Raw genomic sequence first — 23,409 nt, forward strand, 5'->3', positions numbered from 1 at the left:
TGTTCAAAACTTTAATAGTCGTCTCTTACACTGTGTTGTATGTTTAATGGTTAAAAAACTGCAGGATTTATTCATGCCATATACAACTACAGAGTTTATCCACAGATAAGGTCTTTAAGTTTAGACATTTCCAGTTTGTAGAATTCTGTTTTTTCAAATAAGTCAAAAAGTGCCTCAAGAAAAATCTCTGACATGATGTTCAAGCTTGCTTGTGGTTCCCTGACAAAACAGTGCAAGCAAAACATAACTACCTTAATTAATAAATCAACAGATCTATTAAGGGTGGCTGTTAGTAATCATTTGGAGATGTTTTGGTTAAAATAATATATTAGTAAATGGTCATAAATATGTAACAAGCAATAAAATGTATATGTATATATAATACTCATGCACATTATAATGTCTGATGGTTGGTTATGGCAATGGCAGAATTGCATACTGGATCATCTACAATTCCATAACTTGGTGTCCAGTAGTAATGCTTCTTGATTCCATGCGATAGCTCAGCTAGGTAGACTTTTCCATCTACAATATAGGGTTGCACATCTGTTGAGGAGGAGCTTAGGCGACCAGTGGCAAGAAGATTGGAAAATGCCTGAAGATGTAAACAAAAATCACATCAGTCATGTTTTGTCTGATTTTAGGCCAACTGCAGATCTCAAAAGGTAATATTGATATTGAGGGTGACAAAATGTTTCACATCTAGCTTGTCTTTCTTGATATACAGATGCAATTGTTACAAGGTGGGTGCATAACTAAAGCATACTTTGGCTGTGGGTCATTACATTATGCCTGATCAGTAGCAATACAATACATACCACACAAGCATCTTCATCAAGCACATTCCCCCATATGTAGATGTACGCTAAACTTGTGTTTGCTTGAACTGCAGATGCCAGAACCTTTAGGCCTTGTCCAGTAATGTTGTTGCTCACAATTGCCAGCCTACGAGAAATAATACAGATATTACCATTTGGTAGGACAGAGGGTTTCTTAAATCTCTGTATGTAGGTAGAAAAAGCAAAGTTTTGTAAAAGTAATACCGTTTAAAGTACATGTAAAATACCTTTTAAAGTAATTTAAATTTCTGTACAATTTACTTATCAAGTTAAGGTATTGGCTTATTTTTATTCATTTGAAAAAGCCTAGCCATCATTACTCTGACCTATTATGGATAACAGAGTAACCAAGCAGCTTGGGGTGACCCAAACCACTAGGAACTTATAGGGGGCTGAAAGAGACAGAAAAGCCCTCCTACTAAAAAGCAATGGCTGTATAGCTGATTGGTTACTCTGTTGTCCTGGTTCAAGCCCTATCCCATACAGTCATAACAATTACTGCCATGTACTGATGAGGGCCAAAAGTCTGAAACAGACTGTCTACATGTGGGATTGATGTGGCTGTGTAAAATTTAAAGCTATAGTCTTGCTATACACCAGCTGTTCTGGACGCTAGCCTGGCTTACAGGGGAGAAAATAGATAATTTGCATATTCAGTAGCAGGGCTGTGGAGTCGGAGTCGTGGAGTCGGGCAATTTTGGGTGCCTGGAGTCGGAGTCGGAGTCGGGAAAAAATGCACCGACTCCGACTCCGACTCCTAATGAATTTGTAACTGTAATTAAAATAGAAAATATGATAAAATGTTCTATTTCTCAGATAATAGTCATTAAAAATAATGTATATATACAGTATATATACAGTAAAAGCTGTGCTTTGTCTACAAAAATGAAATGAACCAATCAAAATTAGTTACTTGTGCTGCTTCAATAAAGCAGTCCCCGTATTTTTAAGGTCAGATATACATATCTGATTGTGACTGTATATATGATGTGCACACAGGAATCTCTTATATATACTAAATAACATCTATGCTGTAAGAATAAAGCCTGATGTGTAGCCATGTCACTAATAGAGATGGTCAACGAGATGGAAATAATTCCGCATTGATGCTGATTTATGCAAATGTACGCACTCCCTTTGCTGATGAAATCAAATAATTTGATATGTTATTAAAATTTGGTTTGGTGACTACAAATTAAAGGGTAACTGAGACGGATGAAAAGTAAAGTTTTATACATACCTGGGGCTTCCTCCAGCCCCCTTCAGGCTAATCAGTCCCTCGCTGTCCTCCACCACCCGAATCTTCTGCTATGAGTCCTGGTAATTCAGCCAGTCAGCGCAGTCCAGCCGCATGCCGCTCCCACAGCCAGGAACATTCTGCACCTGCGCAATAGTGCTGCACAGGTGTAGCATGCTCCTGGCGGCGGAGTGTGTACATGCGCACTACGCCTGACTGGCTCAAGTACCTGGACTCATAGCAGAAGATCCAGGTGGTGGAGGAGTACAACGAGGGACTGATTATCCTGAAGGCGGCTGGAGGAAGCCCCAGGTATATATAAAACTTTAATTTCATCTGTCTCAGGTTTACTTTGTTACACAGTAGTACTATACTCTACATATGCACTCCCCACAGAGCTGCAGGGAATCCACTGAGAATGCTGTGCACATTGAACACAGAGGTGTTGTCTTGTTTACAATCTCCTCATTCCCCTGCAGAGTACCTGCACATCATTCTTACATGTACCCACAGTTACATTGCCTAGGGCCTGATAGATGTTCTTTGTTCCGGTTTGTACCTTTTACAAGTACTCTTACCAAGTACTAGTTTTAGTCTAAAGGGAATAAATATAGTAGTCTACATATCCTTCTCACTTCAGTTGTCTTGTAAAATTCCTAAGCGTTGGCAGTTAAGAGACGAATTTCATGTTACATACTTTTAATCAACAAAATTGTAATATGCAAATTAGAGGAGTCGGAGTCGTGGAGTCGGAGTCGGAGTCGGTGGAATCCTAAACTGAGGAGTCGGAGTCGGTGGATTTTTGGACCGACTCCACAGCCCTGTTCAGTAGTGGTGCATTGTGGGTAACCACAAATGTTCACTTATATCTGAATTATTGCAAGTTTCCTTCTGTTTTAAGAAAGAAAGTTACACCTATTATGGATAAGATCAATGCAGAAAATACATTAAAGCCCAATCTGGACTAAAGTTTTTCTTTTTTTATTTTGAATAAGGAGAGATAAGATTACATGCTGTGTCAGGTTGTTAACACTCAGAGCTTGACTGTAGGCACTAGAGCCCATATGCAATTCAAGTTTTCTCACAGGTGATATTTTCACATCTTATCATTAAAATGCCTTTTAAGCCACCAGCAAGCAAGAAAATACTCAGAATAATTTTGACAGTACTTTTTCACCTACTTTATGGTACTTTTTTTAATTGCCGAATGCTGAAAATAGGGGTTTTAATTATTTACAAATAATTAGATTCTGTTTTTATGTAAATTTTACACAACATCACAACTTATATATATATATATATATATATATATATATATATATATATATATATATATGGGGGTTGTATTTTAAGTGATTAATTCCTATTGGATTAAGTGGGAAAACTTCCATAATAATGTTTTAAATCAGACCTGTTTACACTAAAGGAGCATGAACACACTATACTAAACTCGGCAGAGGTGGCTGATTGAGAATCTAGCATGTGTGCACAGCCCCAATCTTGTGCTTTTCTAGCACGATAATATATATTACTTACGCTTTGAGACTGCTATTGTGTTCCCCAATGGCTTCTGCAAGGTAGATGATGCCTTCATCTTCCGTCCTGTTTGATGTCAGGTCCAATATCTGCAGACTTGTGTTTGACTTTAGCAGATCTGCTAAACACTTAACTCCAGTCCGAGTAATTTTATTACTAACAAAATAAAACAGAAACATAATAATCAAGAATGATAAGCTCCTCCAAATCAGTAAACACAGCCTGTAGTCAATCAAAATGCTTACAGCCAGTGGATGCCTCCATTTAGCACTTATGCAAATGAAATTTTAAAAAAAGTTAGGTACTTACCTAGCTGGAGGGAAGCCTCTGGGTAGTCTGGAGGCTTCCCGTGTCCTACTGTTGCCTTGCATGGACCCTCTGAACATATCTGACAAGCGCTTGTTGGATATGTTCTCATGGCTGCACCCCTCTCTGTGTATGAGTGCAGATGTACTCGACTTGCGCAGTAAGCTGAAGCTGCTCGGCCATACGTGGTTTCTTTTGTGCAGCGGCAGTACATCCGTGCTCGTGCACAAATGGGAGCATAGCCGTGAACGAAAAGTGGCTCACGAGTAGTGGCGGTGGTCTCAACGAGGACGTGGGAAGTCTCTAGATGATCCGGAGGCTTCCCTCTTCATAGGTAAGTATCTAACTTTCTTGTTTTCATTCATCTCAGGTTCACTGTAAAAGGAATCCATGAGACAAATGGTGCCATTTCTGACCTGTTTTAAAGCTGGATAAAGTTGGCTCTAGCCAATAGTCAACTGTGAGTACAATACAGAAAGAGAAGAACGCTGGCACTGCTGCAAAAACACGTCTTTTAATCCCAAAACATCTTCAGCAATACAAAAGCGTTGCATAAATGGAATGACAAGTGCACATACCGGGGTGTAGGAGAGGCACAGTGCAGCCACCGCCATTCTCTGTGCCTCTCCTACACCCCGGTATGTGCACCTGTCATTCTACTTATGCAACATTTTTGTATTGCTGAACATGTTTTGGGATTAAAAGACGTGTTTTTGCAGCAGTGCTAGCGTTCTTCTCTTTCTGTATTATACTCACTGTTTTTAAGGAGCAAACGGATTTGCAACCATCTTTTACCAATAAGTGAGTCACTGGTCTGAAATGAACATGAATCATTCAAGTTTTCTACAAAACAGGTGAAGTTCAGCACAGTCCTCAAAAAAACACCTTATTTTTTTTTTAAAACCGACATGCCAAACAGTGCATCATAAAGAGAAGCTGTAAGGCAGCTACAGCCCTTTTATGAGCCATTCAGCAATGTAAAGCTTATAAAAAACTATTGCTTTTTGAGGCATGTGTTGGGCTAGACTTCTGTTTTGCATGTTACGCAGATTCGGTTGTACTTGGGCCAAGTCCACGCACCCTCACTTTATTTGTTCCTGAGTGCAGCCTCTTTTCTATTTACTACATTCAAATTCTATTACATTCATTTAATCATGCTTTATCCATGTAAGAGAATAATATGAAGCGCTCATGCAAGTATAATACCTGTACCTTTAAAACAAGACAATGGTAATTCCAATACTTCTGCCACAAAAGGAACTCCAGTCTAAACAAACATACTGTCATTAAGTTACATTAGTTATGTTAATTAAAATAGATAGGTAATATAATCTCTTACCCACACTGTTTTAAGAGAACAGGCAAATGTTTGATTTCATGATGGCAGCCATCTTTTTGGTTGAAAGGAGGTGACAGGTAGCATGAGACACAGTTTCAACTGTCCTGTGTCCTGAGCACCTCTCCCAGTTGCTAGGCAACGTGAACAACAACATAGGAAATCCCATCATGCTCTGCACAGCATCAGGGAAAAAAAGCCTGGGCTTTTTTTCTTTGATGGGTGGAGCTTAGCTAAAAATGCAGCTAAAAATGATGCTTTGGTAAGAAAAACAAAGTTCTGATGCTGTGAAACTGTTAAAGAAGCACCAAGCCTTTTCAGTTCTGCTGAGTAGATTTTTAGTCCGGAGGTACACTTTAACTAGAAAAAAAAGAACTCTTAATTACTGTAACAAAAAGAAAGCATACATATGTAGAAGGCAAGCACTGGGGCACTGAGGACTCCTGTTTTGTGCTGTACTTTTGTGAGTCATGTTTTGTGCTCTAATGTAACCACTGAAAGAACCGGACTCGCCCATTTCTCCAAACATCTGCAATCAAGATAAGTACCACTTCCACCTTCTTGGCACAGGAGAACATCCACTAACCAACAGAGAATGACCTTTAGGATGTCCTTGGAATATAGATCAACCTCTGTACTTGGGCAGAGTATCACCAAATGCGCTTTGGGTCCTATAACCCTGTTCCTCCACTTCATAACAACACAAGCACATTCCGTCAAATACTGTAGTAGATATGGGACACCAATGTTGCATTCCGCATTTATCTGAATATAGCTTCAGAACATATCCCTTGTTACATTACTACATGTAGTAAGTTGTAAGCAGGGTCAACTGGAAAAAGCTGTAAGTAAGCAGGAGTGGTGGATTTCTCTGATCAATTTTTATGTAAATTGAATGGAGTAGGGTAGATTGTCAATTTCTTGATGCATAGATCCAAGCAATTTATCAGAGTTTTCAACAATATATTCATAATTGGGGAAAACTGAAAATGTGTGTGATACTTTGGTTGGATTTTTCTAATGTTACAATCCCCCCCAAAAAATTCTCAGATTGAAAAGAAATATAAAAAATTGTATGGTTTGTGTCCACCTTAAAGAGGAACTGTAACATAAAAATATCCCCTGGGGGGTACTCACCTCGGGTGGGGGAAGCCTCCGGATCCTAATGAGGCTTCCCACGCCGTCCTCCATCCGTCAGGGGTCTCGCTGCAGCCCTCCGTGGAGTCCGGGCAGCGGTGACGTCATTATTTACCTTCCTGGCTCCTGCGCAGGCGCTCTGACGGCTTTCCATTCCGAACTACACGGAAATACCCGATCGCCGTCGGGTCCGCTCTACTGCGCAGGCGCAAGTCTCCTGCGCCTGCGCAGTAGAGCGGACCCGAATGAGATCGGGTATTTCCGTGTAGTTCGGAATGGAAAGCCGCCACAGCGCCCCCGCTGGAGCCAGCAAAGGTAAATATTGAAATGACAGTCGGCACAGTCGCCGGCTGTTCGGAGGGCTGCGGAGAGACCCCCGTGGGACAGAGGACGGCGTGGGAAGCCTCATTAGGATCCGGAGGCTTCCCCCACCCGAGGTGAGTACCCCCCAGGGGATGTTTTTAATGTTACAGAGTCTCTTTAACATAGCGCTGCCTGACTGAACTTAGAAACTTTGGATGGAGTTCTGCATTTGGCAAAAAAACTGCAGAAAAAAAGAACTTGCAGCATACCTTAAGAGGCTAGAGATACTACTGTATATATTTTTGCCCTTATCTTTTTGGTTTTCAGAGACAACTGTGGGAATAGGGGAATGGAGGGGTAGAGAGACAGTGGGCTTATTCAATTCATTTTTCTCCCAGTGTTCTCACAGGCGATGTTTTTACCCCACATCAGTGATCACCCAGTTCCTATTTGAAACATTGGGCTTGATTCACAAAGCAGTGCTAACCTACTTAGCACGTCTAAAGTCTTTAGACGTGCTAACCAGGGTGCTAAGTAGGTTAGCACCGGATTTCTCAATCAGATCGCGCGCAAAGTTTTTGCGCGCAAAGTTTTACGCACGCAAAGTCCCATGCGTGCGCTAAGTCCCATAGGCTTAATGGGCACTTCGCGTGGAGCGCCCTGCGCTCTGTGCAGTGCGCGTGTAAAGTTTTACGCGCATAAAGTTTTGCACGTGAAAAGCTGGTTTAGACGTGCTAAGGGGGTTTTCACAGGCGTGCTAACAGTTAGCACCACTTTGTGAATCAAGCCCAATATGTGAGTGCATGTGGCCAACATAAACCTCTAGTTCTGAAGGTGATGGCTGCTCAAAGAAGTTAAAACAGTACCAGCTCAGATCAAGATATTCCAATGCAGTGTTTTCATGTAAGGCTTCACAGAGACGTTCTACTCCAAAATCTGTCATTTCATGTTTAGACAAATGGAGCTCCTTCAGAGTGTTATTTGTTTTCAGCATCAGTGCTATGTGTATGGTAGTGTCTTCCTTAAAGAAAACATACAGAAATGTTGTTAATTGTATTATACTGTAGAAAGTGTCAATGTAATACCCAGTGCTGGACAAAAAATAGGGATACATACAATGTAAAAAAGGGGTCACAGACAGAGAGGTAGCACATGGTTATACAATATAGCAGAAACTTATACATGCAAACAGGGCATAAGATGCACGAACATGTAGTTTAACTTTAACAGACCCAGCTTCTCAAGTCAGAGTTAATACATGGGAAGGGTGTTATTGGTGGGGTTGCAAGATCAAGAAGGACACACTAAGGGGGGGGGGAGACCCTGCCAAAGGCTTACAATCTAAAGCAGAGGGGGGGGGGACACATATGGTAGGGCTGTGGAAAAGGTTCTTGTCTGAGAGAGTTAAGGTGTGGTAGATAGGGGGTGGGCCATTTTAAAGAAGTGTGTTTTGGGGCTTGCTTGCAGGTGTTAAAGGAAGGGGCGAGTCTGAGAAGTGATGGGAGGGAGTTCCATAGGGTGGAGGCAGCTCTTGAGATTTCCTGTAGGCATGCATGGGAGTGAGAAATGCGTGGTGCGGTCAGGTAGAAATCATTAGAGGACTGGAGGGGTTGGGCAGGGCTTCTGCACAGATTTGTAGGCCAGGCACAGAATCTTAAATACTCTTATTATGTATTCTGCAACCGATATTAAAAAAAGACTAACCTTAACTTTACACATAGTTCAGAATAAAGCATACCAGCTAATATCTTACTAAAGGTGCACACTAATCAGGGGTGTAACTAGACTTAATAGGGTCCCCTGCAAAAATGACAGCATGGGGCCAACCTTGGTCCATGAACCCCATGAGGGTCACATGATCTGGAGCCAGCGAATGGCAACAGGGAGTGTTCTGCTGTAAAGCAGCGTCTGGAAGCAGGACAAAATTACAGATGTTCCCGCTACTTGCTACTCTGCATGGCGAGAGAAGGTGTCAGGGATGGTTTTTGTGAGTGAACGGGGAGGTTACTTTGCTAATTGGCTGCACTTGCAGTTGAGGAGAGGTAGGAGGAGGGGCGTCCAAAGCCTCTGGGCCCTCCTGCGATGGCAGGGGTTGCAAGGGTGATTGCTACGCCCAAGCCACTAATGATGCAATCTTTCTTGCACAATCTTACCACTTCTACAAAATATAAGGGACTTCCTAAAATATCCATTCAAAGTACAGTATATTCACTAAGTGCACCTTACTATTACATATATTTGGTAAGCTTGGACAAAAAAGATTGTATCATTAGTGGGCACCATAAGTCAAACAAGACTTATGCAGATAAAAATTTGGACACCTGACGTGAAACAGTCCATCTGAAATGCTGCGTGATTGCTTCTGCTGATTGGCTCTATCTGGAAGGAATGCAAGGAGGCAGGGCACAAGCTGAACTCTCTGAAAAGATCACATCCTTTGGCAGTGGAAGTCTATGATGCAGAAAATGGGCTGATGCAGGGGTTTTGACTAAGTACAGGTGGTCCACTACTTACAAATAAGTTCCATTCCAGGAGGTTGTTTTTAAGTTTCATTAATTTGTAAGTTGAGTCATGTGTTGTACATAGATAAATGATTTGCTTTTGGACAACTGTAAATTTGGACATATGGCATAAACTATGTTTTCTTGATGTTTTCAATGTGCTTTTAGTTTATTTTCAACTACTTTCAACAATTTATACAACAGAAATACACTGCTCAAAAAAAAGGGAACACAAAAATAAGACATCCTAGATTGGAATGAATGAAATATTCGCTAAGAAAGCTTCTTCAGAGGCACTCTGAAGAAGCTTTCTTAGCGAAACAGCTGTCCGGCATCCCCTTACCCCCACTGTATACCCCGCTGTGTCTGCACACCGTGGATTAAAGGTACCTCTTTTTCACTGCAGCAGTGCCTCGACTCTCTTCACTTCACACAAAAACACTACAAGTTGATCCAACTTTGATGTAATGTCCTTAAACAAGTCAAAATAAGGCTCAGTAGTGTGTGTGGCTTCCACGTGCCTGTATGACCTCCCTACAATGCCTGGGCATGCTCCTGATGAGGTTTTGGATGGTCTCCTGAGGGATCTTCTCCCAGACCTGGACTAAAACATCCACCAACTCCTGGATGTTCTGTGGTGCAACGTGGCATTGGTGGATGGAGCAAGACATGATGTCCCTGATGTGCTCAATTGTATTCAGGTCTGGGGAACGGGCAGGCCAGCCCATTGCATCAATGCCTTCTTCTTGCAGGAACTGCTGACATACTCCTGCCACATGAGTTCTAGCATTGTCCTGCATTAGGAGGAACCCAGGGCCAACTCCACCAGCATATGGTCTCCCAAGGGGTCTGAGGATCTCATCTTGGTACCTAATGGTGACCAGGCTACCTCTGGCGAGCACATGGAGGGCTGTGCGACCCCCCAAAGAAATGCCACCCCACACCATTACTGACCCACTGCTAAACCAGTGACCCATGCTGGAGGATGTTGCAGACAGCAGAACATTCTCCATGGGGTCTCCAGACTCTATCACATCGGTCACACGTGCTCAGTGTGAACCTGCTTTCATCTGTGAAGAGCACAGGGCACCAGTGGCGAATTTGACAATCTTGGTGTTCTCAGGCTAATGCCAAACGTCCTGCATGGCGTTGGGCTGAAAGTACAACCCCACCTGTGGACATTGGGCCCTCATGGATTCTGTTTCTGACCGTTTGAGAAGACACATGCACATTTGTGGCCCACTGGACGTCCTTTTGCAGGGCTCTGGCAGTGCTCCTCCTGTTCCTCCTTGCACAAAGGCAGAGGTAGCGGTCCTGCTGCTGGGTTGTTGCCTTCCTACGGCCTCCTTCATGTCTCTTGATGTATTGACCTGTCTCCTGGTAGTGCCTCCATGCTCTGGACACTACGATGACAGACACAGAAAACCTTCTTGCCACAGCTCGCATTGATGTTCCATCCTGGATGAGCTGCACTACCTGAGCCACTTTTGTGTGTTGTAGTCTCCATCTAATGCTACCACTAGAGCGAAAGCACCGCCAGCATTCAAAAGTGACCAAAACGTCAGCCAGAAAGCATAGAAATTGAGAAGTGGTCTGTAGTCACCATCTGCAGAACCACTTCTTTATTGGGGGTGTCTTGCTAATTGCCTATAATTTCCACCCGTTGTCTATTCCGTTTGCACAACAGCATTAGAAATTGATTGTCAATCAGTGTTGCTACCAAAGTGGACAGTTTGATTTCACAAAAGTGTGATTGAATTGGAGTTACATTGAGTTGTTTAAGTGTTTCCTTAACAGAGATAACTTTGTATATAAGAAAGGTTGTAACTTAGGTCATTTGCAAATAGTGGACTGTCTGTAAGTTAAAACTGTTATATTTGCAATTAGCTAATCAACCAATTTGTATACTGATTAAAACCAAGCACTGGCTCTTACACATGACTAGAAAAATGTGTGCGTCTGGAACTGGGCTTTGTGATGTTTGTAAGGACAGAATACGTACCTGTAATGCATAGAATAGGGGGCGGTTTAGATTTATTGACTTAAGTGAAGTATTTTGCCGTAGAACAGTGGCAAAGGCAATTAAACTTTGAACTCCCTGTAAAACATAGAAAATAAAGTGTATTAAATCATTTTTAAAGCACAGTCAGGTATGTGATAAAATAAGTGAAATTGATAACTGAATTTTAATTTAAATCTTATTTATTTAAAGCAAATCTGAATGATCTATTTTTAAGAGAACATGAAGTCTGCACATAATATTCTGCAACAATACTGCCCCCAGGGCCGGATTTGGGGAAAGGCCCCCAAGGCACAGGACTAGGGCGGATTATATTTGCTACATTCCATGGGGCGGCCGCGGGCGACAAGTTAACTGGCTGACCTGTCATCCTTAGGCTGTCACTCACAGCTGAGCGCCCGCTGCTGCCCCGCTAGTGTGTGTGTTCGCAGCCGCCCGCCCCGCTTGCCGCTCTGCTCTGTGTGCGATCATGTGAGCAGAGGCAAGGCGGGTAAAAGTGGCTGCGGTTGCCTGGCAACATGGACGGAAGGCGGGATCCCAAGGGAAGCCTGAGAGGCAGAGCAGATCGGATTCCGTCTCCGACTCCGAGTGCCGATGGTGGTGCGCCCTGGCCCTGCCCGCCCCCTGACTTGGACTCGAGCGAGCCTGCTGCTGCCTCAGTACAAGGCAGACTTTCGCTCTGGAGTCCCAGGCAGCTCAAACTTGCGGCTGAGCCTGTGAGAGAGCGAGGGAGAGGAGAGCGCATCTTTCAATAGGGCGCCCCCTCTGTCAATCAGTGACGTGCGTGACGTCACAGATTTACACAGCACAGCGCTGGCCAGGAGTCTAGGGGAGGTCTCGCGGTGCCGCTGGGGCTGATGGATATGAGAGCCTCAGTGCGCAGGTGCCGCGCTCTGCAGAACTAGCGAGACCCCCTGGCCCCTTTTTGCTAATTATCTGCTGCGCACATCCCTGGCTGGCTGGCTGGCTACAGATTGTGACTACAGTTGACTGTAAGTTTTTGCTGCAGCTGGCCTGAAGCACGATAAAATGTATATAATGTAAATGAATGATAAATAATAAAATGTAAAATGAATGATAGCTGGGTGATCACTGATGATGATATTTACTGAGGGCCCCCCTCCCCCTTAGATAGAGTGACCAGATTTTTGTGGGTCCAAACTGGGACAGGTAGGGGGGGCGCGGGGCGAAAAGTGGGGAGGACTGGAGCGTGCAGCGATGAAGACGGGGGGGGGGCGTTCGGTGGAACTGGGCCTAGGGTGGAAAAAAGTACAAGTCCGGCCTTGACTGCCCCAGAACATTTACAATCTCCACTGTATTGACCAGCTTGGGAACATCTGCTAAGCGCGCTATGTGCAACTGGCCCCTACAAAACATTGTGATGCCTGGTACCTGAGAGACCTATCACTAGGCTCTTGCACTATTAGGCCCTCACACACTATGATACCTGGTACCTGAGAGACTTATCACCAGGCTCTTGCACTATTAGGCCCTCACAAACTATGATACCTAGTACATGAGAGACTTATCACCAGTTTCTTGCTCTACAAGGCTCTCCCACACAATATAATGCCTGGTACCTGAGAGACCTATCACCAGGCTCTTCCACGATCAGAATAAACACGGTAGACCTCTTCCTCTAGAAAGACTTTAACCTCTTATCCAACCGTGCAGGTTGGGGATCCAGGAAGGACAGGCACCAAGTCCACCAACCCCTCCTTCATGAAGCAATACCAACTCACACAGCTTTCAAGAATAGGAACTGCTTTGTGAGGGGGGGACAATGGAAAATCCTCATCTCCCTATCACAAACTACACTTGTCCCAATGTCAATAAACAAGGAGCCTCCCAGCTCTAGAACCCCCAGAAAGAAGGCAGGCGTAACTGAACAGGGGAAGGGGCTTATAGTGCTTTCTGCCCTTTGTCTTAATTGTAGTCCACACAAATGGATGGCTAAGAATTATTTATAAAATACCCTGAACTGACATTGTAGGTCATGGTCATGCTTATTCACAGGAACGATCATGGCCCTTTTTTTAAACGGGGCTATCAGGATGTTTTCCCGAATGATGGAGCCGTCATAAATCAGTTTTATGTAGTCTGTGACACTGAGCCCAGCTCAAGAGTTCTGGTTTCATTTGCTGCTTACATATTGCAGTTTGGTTATTCAAACTATTGAAGCCAAACTATCACTAATTCAGGGTTGCCAAAATCATCCCTTTAATTACTAACAAGTCTAAGCTACGCTGGTTCTGGGGTTACTTACATTTATCCAGTGCAATAATATTCAAACAGGATTACAGAGGCGCCCGAAGATTAAAAGCACTATAATTTAAAATATATCAAATGGGGGGGGGGGGGGGGGTGCTGGATGATCCACCTCCCAAATAATGACCAATCGCACTGATTCACATCAAGAAAACAGTTTATTCTTACTCCACACTTGTGGAGTAAGAATTGAGTGGAGTAAGAATAAACTGATGTGAATCAGTGCGATTGGTCATTATTTGGGAGGTGGATCATCCAGCACCCCCCCCCCCCCCCCCATTTGATATATTTTAAATTATAGTGCTTTTAATCTTCGGGCGCCTCTGTAATCCTGTTTGAATACGATTGTATCCACCAGTTGGATGGGTGTGAACACCTTCTTCTGTCTATAGAGAGCGACCTTTTAGCCTGAGAGGGGACAGGTCTAAACTCCCCGTCTGCGACAACAGTGGTTGCCTAGGTCGGCAACCTACACTTGTGAGTATCCTTCCTGTTTTAAAATTTCTGTGGAATAATAACAGTAACACACTATTTGGGTTCTCGTTTTTCCCTTTGTTTTCACATCCAGTGCAATAAGTACATCTAAGCATCCGTAAAGTAATTTGTATAATTTATACATGTCAGTAATTAAAGGGATGAGTTGATGGCAGCTTAGATCACCATAACACCTGGCATTTTTCAAAATCCAATTTTACACTTACATTCAATAAACCTGGGGGTTTTCCGACTTTTTAAATGCAATTTTTCAAAATACTTTTTAACAAACAGTATTATGTTGCCAATCCCAACCCATCAGAAAGTAATTTTTTATACAGGCACACTATTCTTCTATCTTCAACTCTACCTAGCTAGAACCAAAATTGCATCTTGGTACTATAACCGCACAAATATTTCTCTCAGAGGAGCTCCTGTTGAAGTGAATGTGTTGCCAAAACAGAGGCATGTGACAAGCATGGAACCACAGATTAGCTAAAATAGCATTTATTTCCCTATTTTTTTCTGCCTGAGCCTTTGAAAACCCCACTAGTGTAACACTAGATTTTGAGTGGAGGCAGTCCATTTGAATGAAGAATTGCAGCAGCTAGACCTTAAAGTTTCATGTGTATATAGCAGAACTCATGTGAACGCATTTATGTCATACATTAGTCACTAATTTGCTGATTACCATCATCTTTGTCACTGTAATTACCAATTCTGTGTTTTGTACCAACTTTGTATTTTGTATATTGGTGTATACCATTGTTTGTGTTATTTTGTACCTCATGTTTGTTACTTACTTTGTACAGGACCACAGAATATGTTGGAGCTTTATAAATCAATAATAATAATCATCATCATCTGATCAAACTTCCATGCTTCTTCCTGGGTTCTTCCATACACGAATAACTCGCTAAGTATACATTGGTGGCAAGAATTCCTGAATTCACAGAGCCCCCAGCTGAGGAGCTGAGCAGAGCTGTTTGCAGATGAAAATAGCGGTTTCTACATTTTTCAGTCACACCAAGACTGTGATCTCACTTAATTTGTGACACAGTTTAAATATTAATGGATTATAAAAGGACAAAATGCAATCAGTTAACACTTCACATGCTCTCTTTACAATGCAGAGCAGACAGAAGCATTCATCCATTTACTCTAATGGTAAGCAGGGTTGAGTGTCAGTTTGGTCATGTCCTCGATGACTGGGTTCTTGGTTATAATGGGTGGTGAGTGAGAACTTGACCCTCTTCCCCCTCCCCCAGCAGGTCATACACACTTCTAGCTAGGGATGATCACTGAGATGCAAATAATTCCAAGGTCATGCATTATTATGTACATTTTGTATGCAAATGTATGCAGCTTGAAAACTGACCAATCAATTTAACCCTTGGTGGGACTTGGTGTTCCATTTTCAGTTTGCATAAATTTGCATACAAATTTTGCATAATCCTGCATGAACTCTGAAATATTTGCATTTCATTAATCATCCCTAGTTCTAACCAAGGCGGAGAAGATAACCAACATCAATGAGGATCAGGCTGCCATGTTGCTGAAGGCCAAATGTACAGTAATTAGAGTATTACATTACATAATTGTAGTGGAAGGGGGCAAGCAGGACATTTAAGGATGAAAAGGGTTTAAGTACTGTGACACTTTTACCTTTAACTAATGACCAAGACTAGTCAAGAAGAAACAGAGTTCAGCAAGCTCGGCACTTCTGCTTAATGCATTGCTGGAAAAAAAGCAACACCTGTACATCCCATTATTCCCTTTTCTACTTCTACTGCAGTATTATTGAAGGGAAACAATATTACCAAGTCACAGTCACCAAGGTCCAGCTCTTCAAGAGTTGAATTAATTTGTAGCATGGCAGCAAATGGCATCCCTCCTTTGTTTCCAATTTTGTTACCCGTCATCCTCAGGTTACTTAAAGTATCGTTCCTCTAATAGAGAAGCAAGATGAGAAAGGTATAATGATGAGAGAGGGAAGAAATGGTTGCATAATCATAGTTTATATCTGGCTATGGAGACAAAATTGTGAAGCTGGTTTTGTTTTGTCTACATAAAGGACTTACAATAAAAAGTATGATCAATTTCGGGTCAGGGTTTCAATTGTCATGTTGTGATACAGATTGGTACTGTAACATCTGCAGCTGCCGGCACGCAGGGTGTCTCCGCAGCCGCCTCAGTTCCCTACTCGGAGTTTTATTCCGTTCCGCCGGTGTCTAGCACGCCGAGGATGGAATTGTCATTAGCACATAGGGTTGCTGTATCATGCGGCCGCGCGTAGATAGGACCTTTACGCTGGGAGGAGGCGCGGCAGCTGACCCGCTGGTTGGCTGACGTCAGAGGGGACTCACGCCGCTCAGGATTGGCTAATTGTTGTGGGCGCATCTGTGAGGTCTCCTCTGCTTCTTAAGCCTTCACTATTCACTCGCAACCTGTCTGCGGTTGCGAATACATACGTGTTAGCGCTCAGACCTTAGACTAGTATCCGGTGTGCTTTGATCTGGGAGGAAACCAGGGATTTCACACAAGACTAGGACTATTGTTTATTGTATTATTATTGATATGCTATGTATGACTCTGGCTTATCTCTGACTCAGCTATTGCTTAACGTTTCTGTACCTCTGCCCATCTGATCTAGTTGCTGAACCTCTGCCTGAATACCTACTACTCTTTTGCCTACTGATTCTGTACTGTATCTGCCTCTCAGTTGCCAAACCTAGCCTGTCTGACCTCTCTACTCACTAGTGGGCCCTTGCCACTGGTGAGGTGCTTTTCTGATAGTACCCACCAGCTCCCCTGGTGAGGTCTCATTAAACTAATCAGTTACTGTTGCACCAAGCACATCTCACTCTGTGTTCCTGTTAGCTATACTTGCATTATTGGTGATTCTGCAGATCACCACATAATCAGGTATAGCGTCTGTATTATTGGTGATTCTGCAGATCACCTAATAATCAGAACTCTGATCTTGCTAGCACCAATCGTTACAGAACTGCAGACCAAGAAATGTCTATGGAACCACTGTTCACTCATGTTGAATGCTTGATCACGGCAGTTAATCAGATGTCTCTCATGGTTAACACCCACCAGACTCAGATTCGCCAACTATCTGAGAGGGTGCAAAGCATTCAAACACCCAGTGCATCAGTGTTATCCCCTTTTGTCATGGAGCCCAGGTTGCCTCCTCCTGAAAGGTTTTCTGGGCATAGGGCCGATTTTCGGAATTTTAGAAATCGGTGCCTTTCATACTTTTATGTCCTAGCGCATCAGGGTCCGAGAGTCAGAGGGTCATTTTAATAAAGACTTTGTTATTTGGAGACTCACAGGCATGGGCCTACAGTCTTCCCGATACCCATGAGGCTCTAGCATCAGTTCAGGATTTCTTTGAAGCTATGGCAGTTATATATGATGATCCCGATTTAGCGATAACGTCAGAAAGGAAGCTTAAGACCCTCAGACAAGGGCATAACACTGTGGAGATGTATGCAGCAGAGTTTAGAAAGTGGGCAGTGACAGCCAGATGGGGGCAACATGCTTTACTTGATTGTTTTTTATCGGGATTATCTGATGCAGTAGCTGATCTGATGTTGGGCCATCCTGAACCTAACACCATAGATGTGGCAATCTCTTTGGCAATTAAGATTGATCGTCGAGTACGACATAAAGAACAGACTCGGGGTAAACTCACCAGGAGATCCTCTGTGATTCCTTCTCCTTCCCAGCTTGACTCTATGCAACCCGCTCAGTTCGGTCTCCCCGAGCCTGAGAATATCAGGAGACCTTTGTCGAGATCTTTTCCATGGGATACTGAGACGGAAAATGTATATCGCTCGCTGGTGGTTGGAGGTACCACTTTAGAGAATTCAGCTATACCTTTAAGGGATAACAGATTGCTCCTCCCGTGTACTATTATTTGGGGAGATCAAGTCCAGGCCACACAAGCCTTTATAGACTCGGGCTTGGCGGCCAATTTTATGGAGTATGATTTCGCTGTTAAGCTCGGTCTTCCTCTCCAGTCCTTGGGCTACCAGCTCGTGGTTACTGCAGTGGACGATTCACCAATGCAGGGGAAACGATCTCTTTCACAAACTCCTGAATTATTATGTCAGATTGGGGTTCTGCATAGAGAACAGATACAATTTTTTGTTCTCAAAATAGCTACCTCCACTGTGATCCTTGGTATGCCGTGGCTTCAGAAACACTCCCCTCAGATTGACTGGAGTTCCAAGCAATTGCTAAGCTGGTCCTCCTTCGGTCATCATCATTGTTTGGGGAAAGTCATGGTATGCGCCACCAAGGTCCAAGTGGAGGGTTTGCCTATCCAATACTCTGATTTTTCAGACGTATTCTGTCCCCAGGCTGCAGACAAGCTTCCACCCTATCGAAGCTTTGACTGTCCTATTGACTTAAGATCAGGTTGTATGCCTCCTAGGGGCCATCTGTATAATCTTTCCGGGCCTGAGAAACTTGCTATGCAGGAATATATTGCTGACAACTTGGCCAAAGGGTTCATTCGTCCGTCTAAGTCCCTGGCCGGGGCAGGCTTCTTTTTTGTTAAGAAAAAATACGGTCGGCTTAGGCCATGTATTGACTACATGGGTTTGAACAAGATTACAGTAAAAAATCGTTATCCTCTTCCCCTGATCGACGATTTATTCTCTCAGATTACTGATGCCAGTGTCTTTACCAAGCTTGATCTTAGGGGGGCATACAACCTGATCCGCATAAGGCAAGGTGATGAGTGGAAGACAGCGTTTAACACGCCCGACGGACACTACGAGTATCTTGTTATGCCCTTCGGGTTGTGCAATGCACCCGCCGTCTTCCAAGAACTAATTAATGAAGTTTTCAGGGAGGTTCTGTGCAATTTGTCCTCGTCTATTTGGACGACATCCTCATTTTTTCACCCACCTTGGCAAGACACAGGGAACATGTAAAGTACTTTTTGACGAAGTTACGTCAGAATTCCCTGTACGCCGAAATAGAAAAATGCCTCTTTGAGGTTTCGGAGGTGCCTTTCTTGGGGTGTGTGATCTCCACAGCAGGGTTGTCTATGGACCCCAGTAGGGTGTCTGCCTTCCTGGAGTGGCCTCAGCCTTTTTGGGCTGAGGCGATTTCTTGGCTTCGCCAACTACTACAGAAGATTTATAAAGGGGTTCTCTTCTGTAGTGTCACTCCTTACTGAACTTACCAAGAAGGGGGCAGATACCTACAACTGGTCATCAGAGGCACAGGCTGCGTTTTCATCACTCAAACAGTTGTTTTGTTCTGCCCCCATCTTGAGACATGTAGATGTATCCCTTCCCTTTATCGTTGAGGTGGATGCTTCGGAGGTTGGGGTGGGGGCTGTGCTCTCCCAACATTCTGGCCTACAGGGCAGGTTGCATCCATGCGCTTTTTTTTCTAAGAAGTTTTCAACCCCCCCCCCCCCCCCCCACCCCCCGAGAGGAATTATGGTATTGGGAATCGTGAGCTACTGGCGATCAAACTCGTGTTTGAGGAGTGGCAACATTGGCTGGAGGGGGCTGAACATACCATAACAGTCTATACGGATCATAAAAACTTATATTGAAGGGGCTAAACGTTTCACCTCTAGACAGGCTCGTTGGTCTTTGTTTTTCACCTGATTCAGGTTTGTCATTACGTATAGGCCAGGGAGTAAAAATCTTAAGGTGGATGCGTTGTTGAGATACTTCGAACCTGAGACAGTGCAACCCACCACTCCCGTGAGCATCCTTCCCGAGAGAGTAGTTCTGGTGGCCGCAGGAATTCAGGAGGTTCAAGCTTCGGCTGTGAGCTATTCTCAACTAAGCGAGTCGAGTCACTCTGAAGAATGGGTCTTCATGCCAGGTGACATATTGTGGGCACTGCCGTCCAGAGGGGGAGAGGTTAGATTCTCTTCTGTCTCTCTCTCTGGGTCGCTAGTGCAGGAGCATCCCTCCCCCTCCCTTCCTGAGATCTCTGTTGCGGATACAATTGGAGGGGAGTTCCAGGGGTTGCATCTGGACAGGCCCGGTGGATCGTGTCCGGAGTCCACGCCTCAAGGGAGGGGGTAATGTAACATCTGCGGCTGCAGGCACACAGGGTGTCTCCGCAGCCGCCTCAGTTCCCTGCTCGGGGTTTTTTTCCGTTCCGCCGGCGTCTAGCACGCCGAGGATGGAATTGTAATTAGCACATAGGGTTGATGAATCGCGCGGCCGCGCGCGTAGACAGGACCTTTATGCTGGGAGGAGGTGCGTCAGCTGACCCGCTGGTCGGCTGACGTCAGAGGGGACTCACGCCGCTCAGGATTGGCTAATTGTTGTGAGCGCGGCTGTGAGGTCTCCTCTGCTTCTTAAGCCTTCACTATTCACTCGCAACCTGTCTGCGGTTGCGAATACATACATGTTAGCGCTCAGACCTTAGACTAGTATCCGGTGTGCTTTGATCTGGGAGGAAACCAGGGATTTCACACAAGACTAGGACTATTGTTTATTGTATTATTATTGATATTCTGTGTATGACTGGCTTATCTCTGACTCCGCTATTGCTTAACGTTTCTGTACCTCTGCTCATCTGATCTAGTTGCTAAACCTCTGCCTGAATACTTACTACTCTTTTGCCTACTGATTCTGTACTGTATCTGCCTCTCAGTTGCCGAACCTAGCCTGTCTGACCTCTCTACTCACCAGTGGGCCCTTGCCACTGGTGAGGTGCTTTTCTGATAGTACCCACCAGCTCCTCTGGGGAGGTTTAGTTAAATCTACTCAGTTACTGTTTCTGATAGTACCCACCAGCTCCTCTGGTGAGGTCTCATTAAACTAATCAGTTACTGTTGCACCAAGCACATCTCACTCAGTGTTCCTCTCAGCTATACTTGCATTATTGGTGATTCTGCAGATCACCACATAATAAGGTATAGCGTCTGTATTATTGGTGATTCTGCAGATCACCTAATAATCAGATCTCTGATCTTGCTAGCACCAATCGTTACAGGTACTCTCCTAATGCTATTATTTGTTTTGAGCAATGTTAGTTGGTGTGTTTTACTTAGATTGTGTGGCCTCCAACCCCTTTACTCAGTTACTACAACTGCCACTTTTTAATGTTTACTACCCTTTCTTAAACATTTTTAGTATACATAGGCTTATATAGTGTAGGTTTCTGATATACTCGTTTAGTTTACTGTAGTCAAATTGTCTGAAGTCATGCAGTATTATGTGTTTGAACTGCTGTGAATGTCAGCTATGTATGCAATAAAGTAATGTATCAGGGTGGAATGGAGCATTTCTGTGCTTCATTCCACCTTATGCTCTTCCACACCTGAGGAAGGACTGCACACGAAACATGTTCTGTATTGGCTCCTGAAAGTTCCAGTACAGCTGAATCAGCCATGAATGTGTCATTTCCTTCCTGTTCTTTACAGTGGCGTATAGTGCAGCCTCTGTGTTGTGTTAGGATACCGCCCTTTCCCATCACACACATGCACATATGAGGGTAAACAGAAAGAAGGTAGACAATGGAGACCAGAAGACATTGGGAAGCACTCAAAGGTAGGAATGTGAGAATTGTATAATAATGCTAAATGTGATCCATTGTTTTTATGGAGTTGTGTTGATAAATTGGTGTTGTAAGGGTTGATGGGCCCGATCGAATTCACTTTTTCTCCTAAGTGGTATTTCACATCCATACAATGCCCTTCAAGCCACCAGCGAGCAGGAAAATACTCAGAATAATTTTGGCAGTACTTTTTTACCTACTTTTTTTTGGGGGGGGGGGGGGGGGGTACTTTTTTTCAATTGCAGAGAACTGAAATGTCATTTAAAACAGAAGATGACAATTATCTAGGAGAAAACGTAGGAGAAAAAGTGAAGTGGATCGGGTCCAACGTGTTAGAGAAGGTGGGTCTTCCTTACTTGCACTTTTGAATAGATTTAGTTGTCTGGAGATATAGGTAGTGGTGGATTTTGTGTAAAGTGATTCATACAGTATATATGTTAGGAGTGTATTGTAGATGTGTGTTAGAAGGGTATGAATGTATTCATGTGCTTTGCCTCATTTCTGGTGACCTGATCCAATTCACTTTTTCTACTAAGAGATCATTTTTCATTTTCTTTTTAAAATAACTTTTGCACTCCGCAATTGAAAAAGTACCAAAAAGTCGGTGAAAAGGTACTGCAAAAATTATTCTGATAATTTGCTTGCTTGCTGGTGGCTTAAAAGGCGTATTTGATAATAAGAAAATATTACCTAGGACAAAACTTTGAAGAAAAAGTGAATTGGATCAGGCCCAAGGTCTGCACTGCATGTGTGATTCCTACTCTGCAGCCACAGGCAATGGACATCATATGTAGTCACCAACCATGGACGCAGTCATCATCTTAGCTTTAATAAAGTTATCTTAGATGAGATATCTTAGGTGATACTTACATGTAAGGCTTTAGCAATGTGTGCTGCTCCATCCGTCTCAATGTCATTCCCCATAAGATTTAAATAAAACAAAAAGCATCCTTCCTAGAAACACACAATGTTTTTTATGAGGAAATATATTAACAGTACACAAAACATATTTTCATATGTTTTATTAATATACCTGTAGAAATTTAGCAATTTGTACTGCACCTTTGTCAGTCAAATTGTTGAACCTCAAGTCAAGTCCTGAAAAAAATATAAAATAAATGCTATTAAATTATCTTTAATATGTATCTGCAGCACACAAAAATATGACATTCTTCAAATCCCCAATCCCAATGCCATATTACTTCTGCTTTTTACAGTCTTGATTACTTTACCTAAGGCTGCATACAGACTTGCAACTGCTATTACTTTAAATGATCTATCATTAGTGATCGTTTTGAGTGACATTTTAGGGATGAGTACTGTACAGGCTAGCTGCTCATCTCACAGCAGACCAACCACTTTTATTCAATGGACGGGTATCAGGAGGTGATTCACTGCAGATACTACAACCTTACAACCATGGCAGTTGCGTGTGAGCAATCCAGTGTCAGTTTGCTTAAGGGCAGATCAAGAACATCAGAGGACGCCTATGTTCACTGTATATTTTCCCGCAAGACAATCATGAATTATTGTTTCAGGCAATAAAAAGTAAAGTGTGAAGCTTTTGTATAAATTAACTCCTGCTTGCACATCCCCTGTTTATTATTTGTTGCATACTGTATCTTCTGTACAAGTTCTACTGTGAAGATGTAAGTGAGCCCAGTTTCTTATTTTTTTTGTCTTTTAAACTTGTGAAATACTTTTACTTTTTCTTACAATCTGTTGTCTATGTTACTTTTGTACAGTGTGGAATGGCGATAGAAAAGGTTTTATTTGCTGTTATTTCTAAAAGAGTCTTGAAGAGATTTATCCACTTCCTGTCTGGCCAGGAAGTGATGTAAATTTTCCTAAATTGGGGACACAGGAGAGTAACCTCTGATTACACTATTCAAACCTAA

The 23,409-nt window shown here is 43.2% G+C and overlaps 1 protein-coding gene across 4 annotated transcripts in view; it reads right to left on the reverse strand.

Moving 5' to 3' along the window:
* LRRC34 (leucine rich repeat containing 34) overlaps window positions 1–23,409 on the reverse strand; it is a 42,863-nt gene continuing 19,454 nt past the window's right edge. For 3 of the 4 annotated variants that reach the window (XM_068280980.1, XM_068280981.1, XM_068280982.1), the window contains 8 exons: window positions 22,545–22,609; window positions 22,382–22,465; window positions 15,778–15,906; window positions 11,198–11,293; window positions 7,561–7,715; window positions 3,613–3,768; window positions 819–945; window positions 1–595 (listed from right to left, as the gene is read on the reverse strand). In XM_068280980.1, coding sequence (XP_068137081.1) covers window positions 395–595; window positions 819–945; window positions 3,613–3,768; window positions 7,561–7,715; window positions 11,198–11,293; window positions 15,778–15,906; window positions 22,382–22,465; window positions 22,545–22,609 — 1,013 coding nt within the window. In that variant the 3' untranslated portion in view covers window positions 1–394. The remainder of the gene's footprint in view (window positions 596–818; window positions 946–3,612; window positions 3,769–7,560; window positions 7,716–11,197; window positions 11,294–15,777; window positions 15,907–22,381; window positions 22,466–22,544; window positions 22,610–23,409) is intronic. The other variant, XM_068280983.1, reaches the window with a different exon arrangement.

Source organism: Hyperolius riggenbachi, chromosome 4 (genome assembly GCF_040937935.1).
Source record: "Hyperolius riggenbachi isolate aHypRig1 chromosome 4, aHypRig1.pri, whole genome shotgun sequence".
Classification (NCBI taxonomy): Eukaryota; Metazoa; Chordata; class Amphibia; order Anura; family Hyperoliidae; genus Hyperolius; species Hyperolius riggenbachi.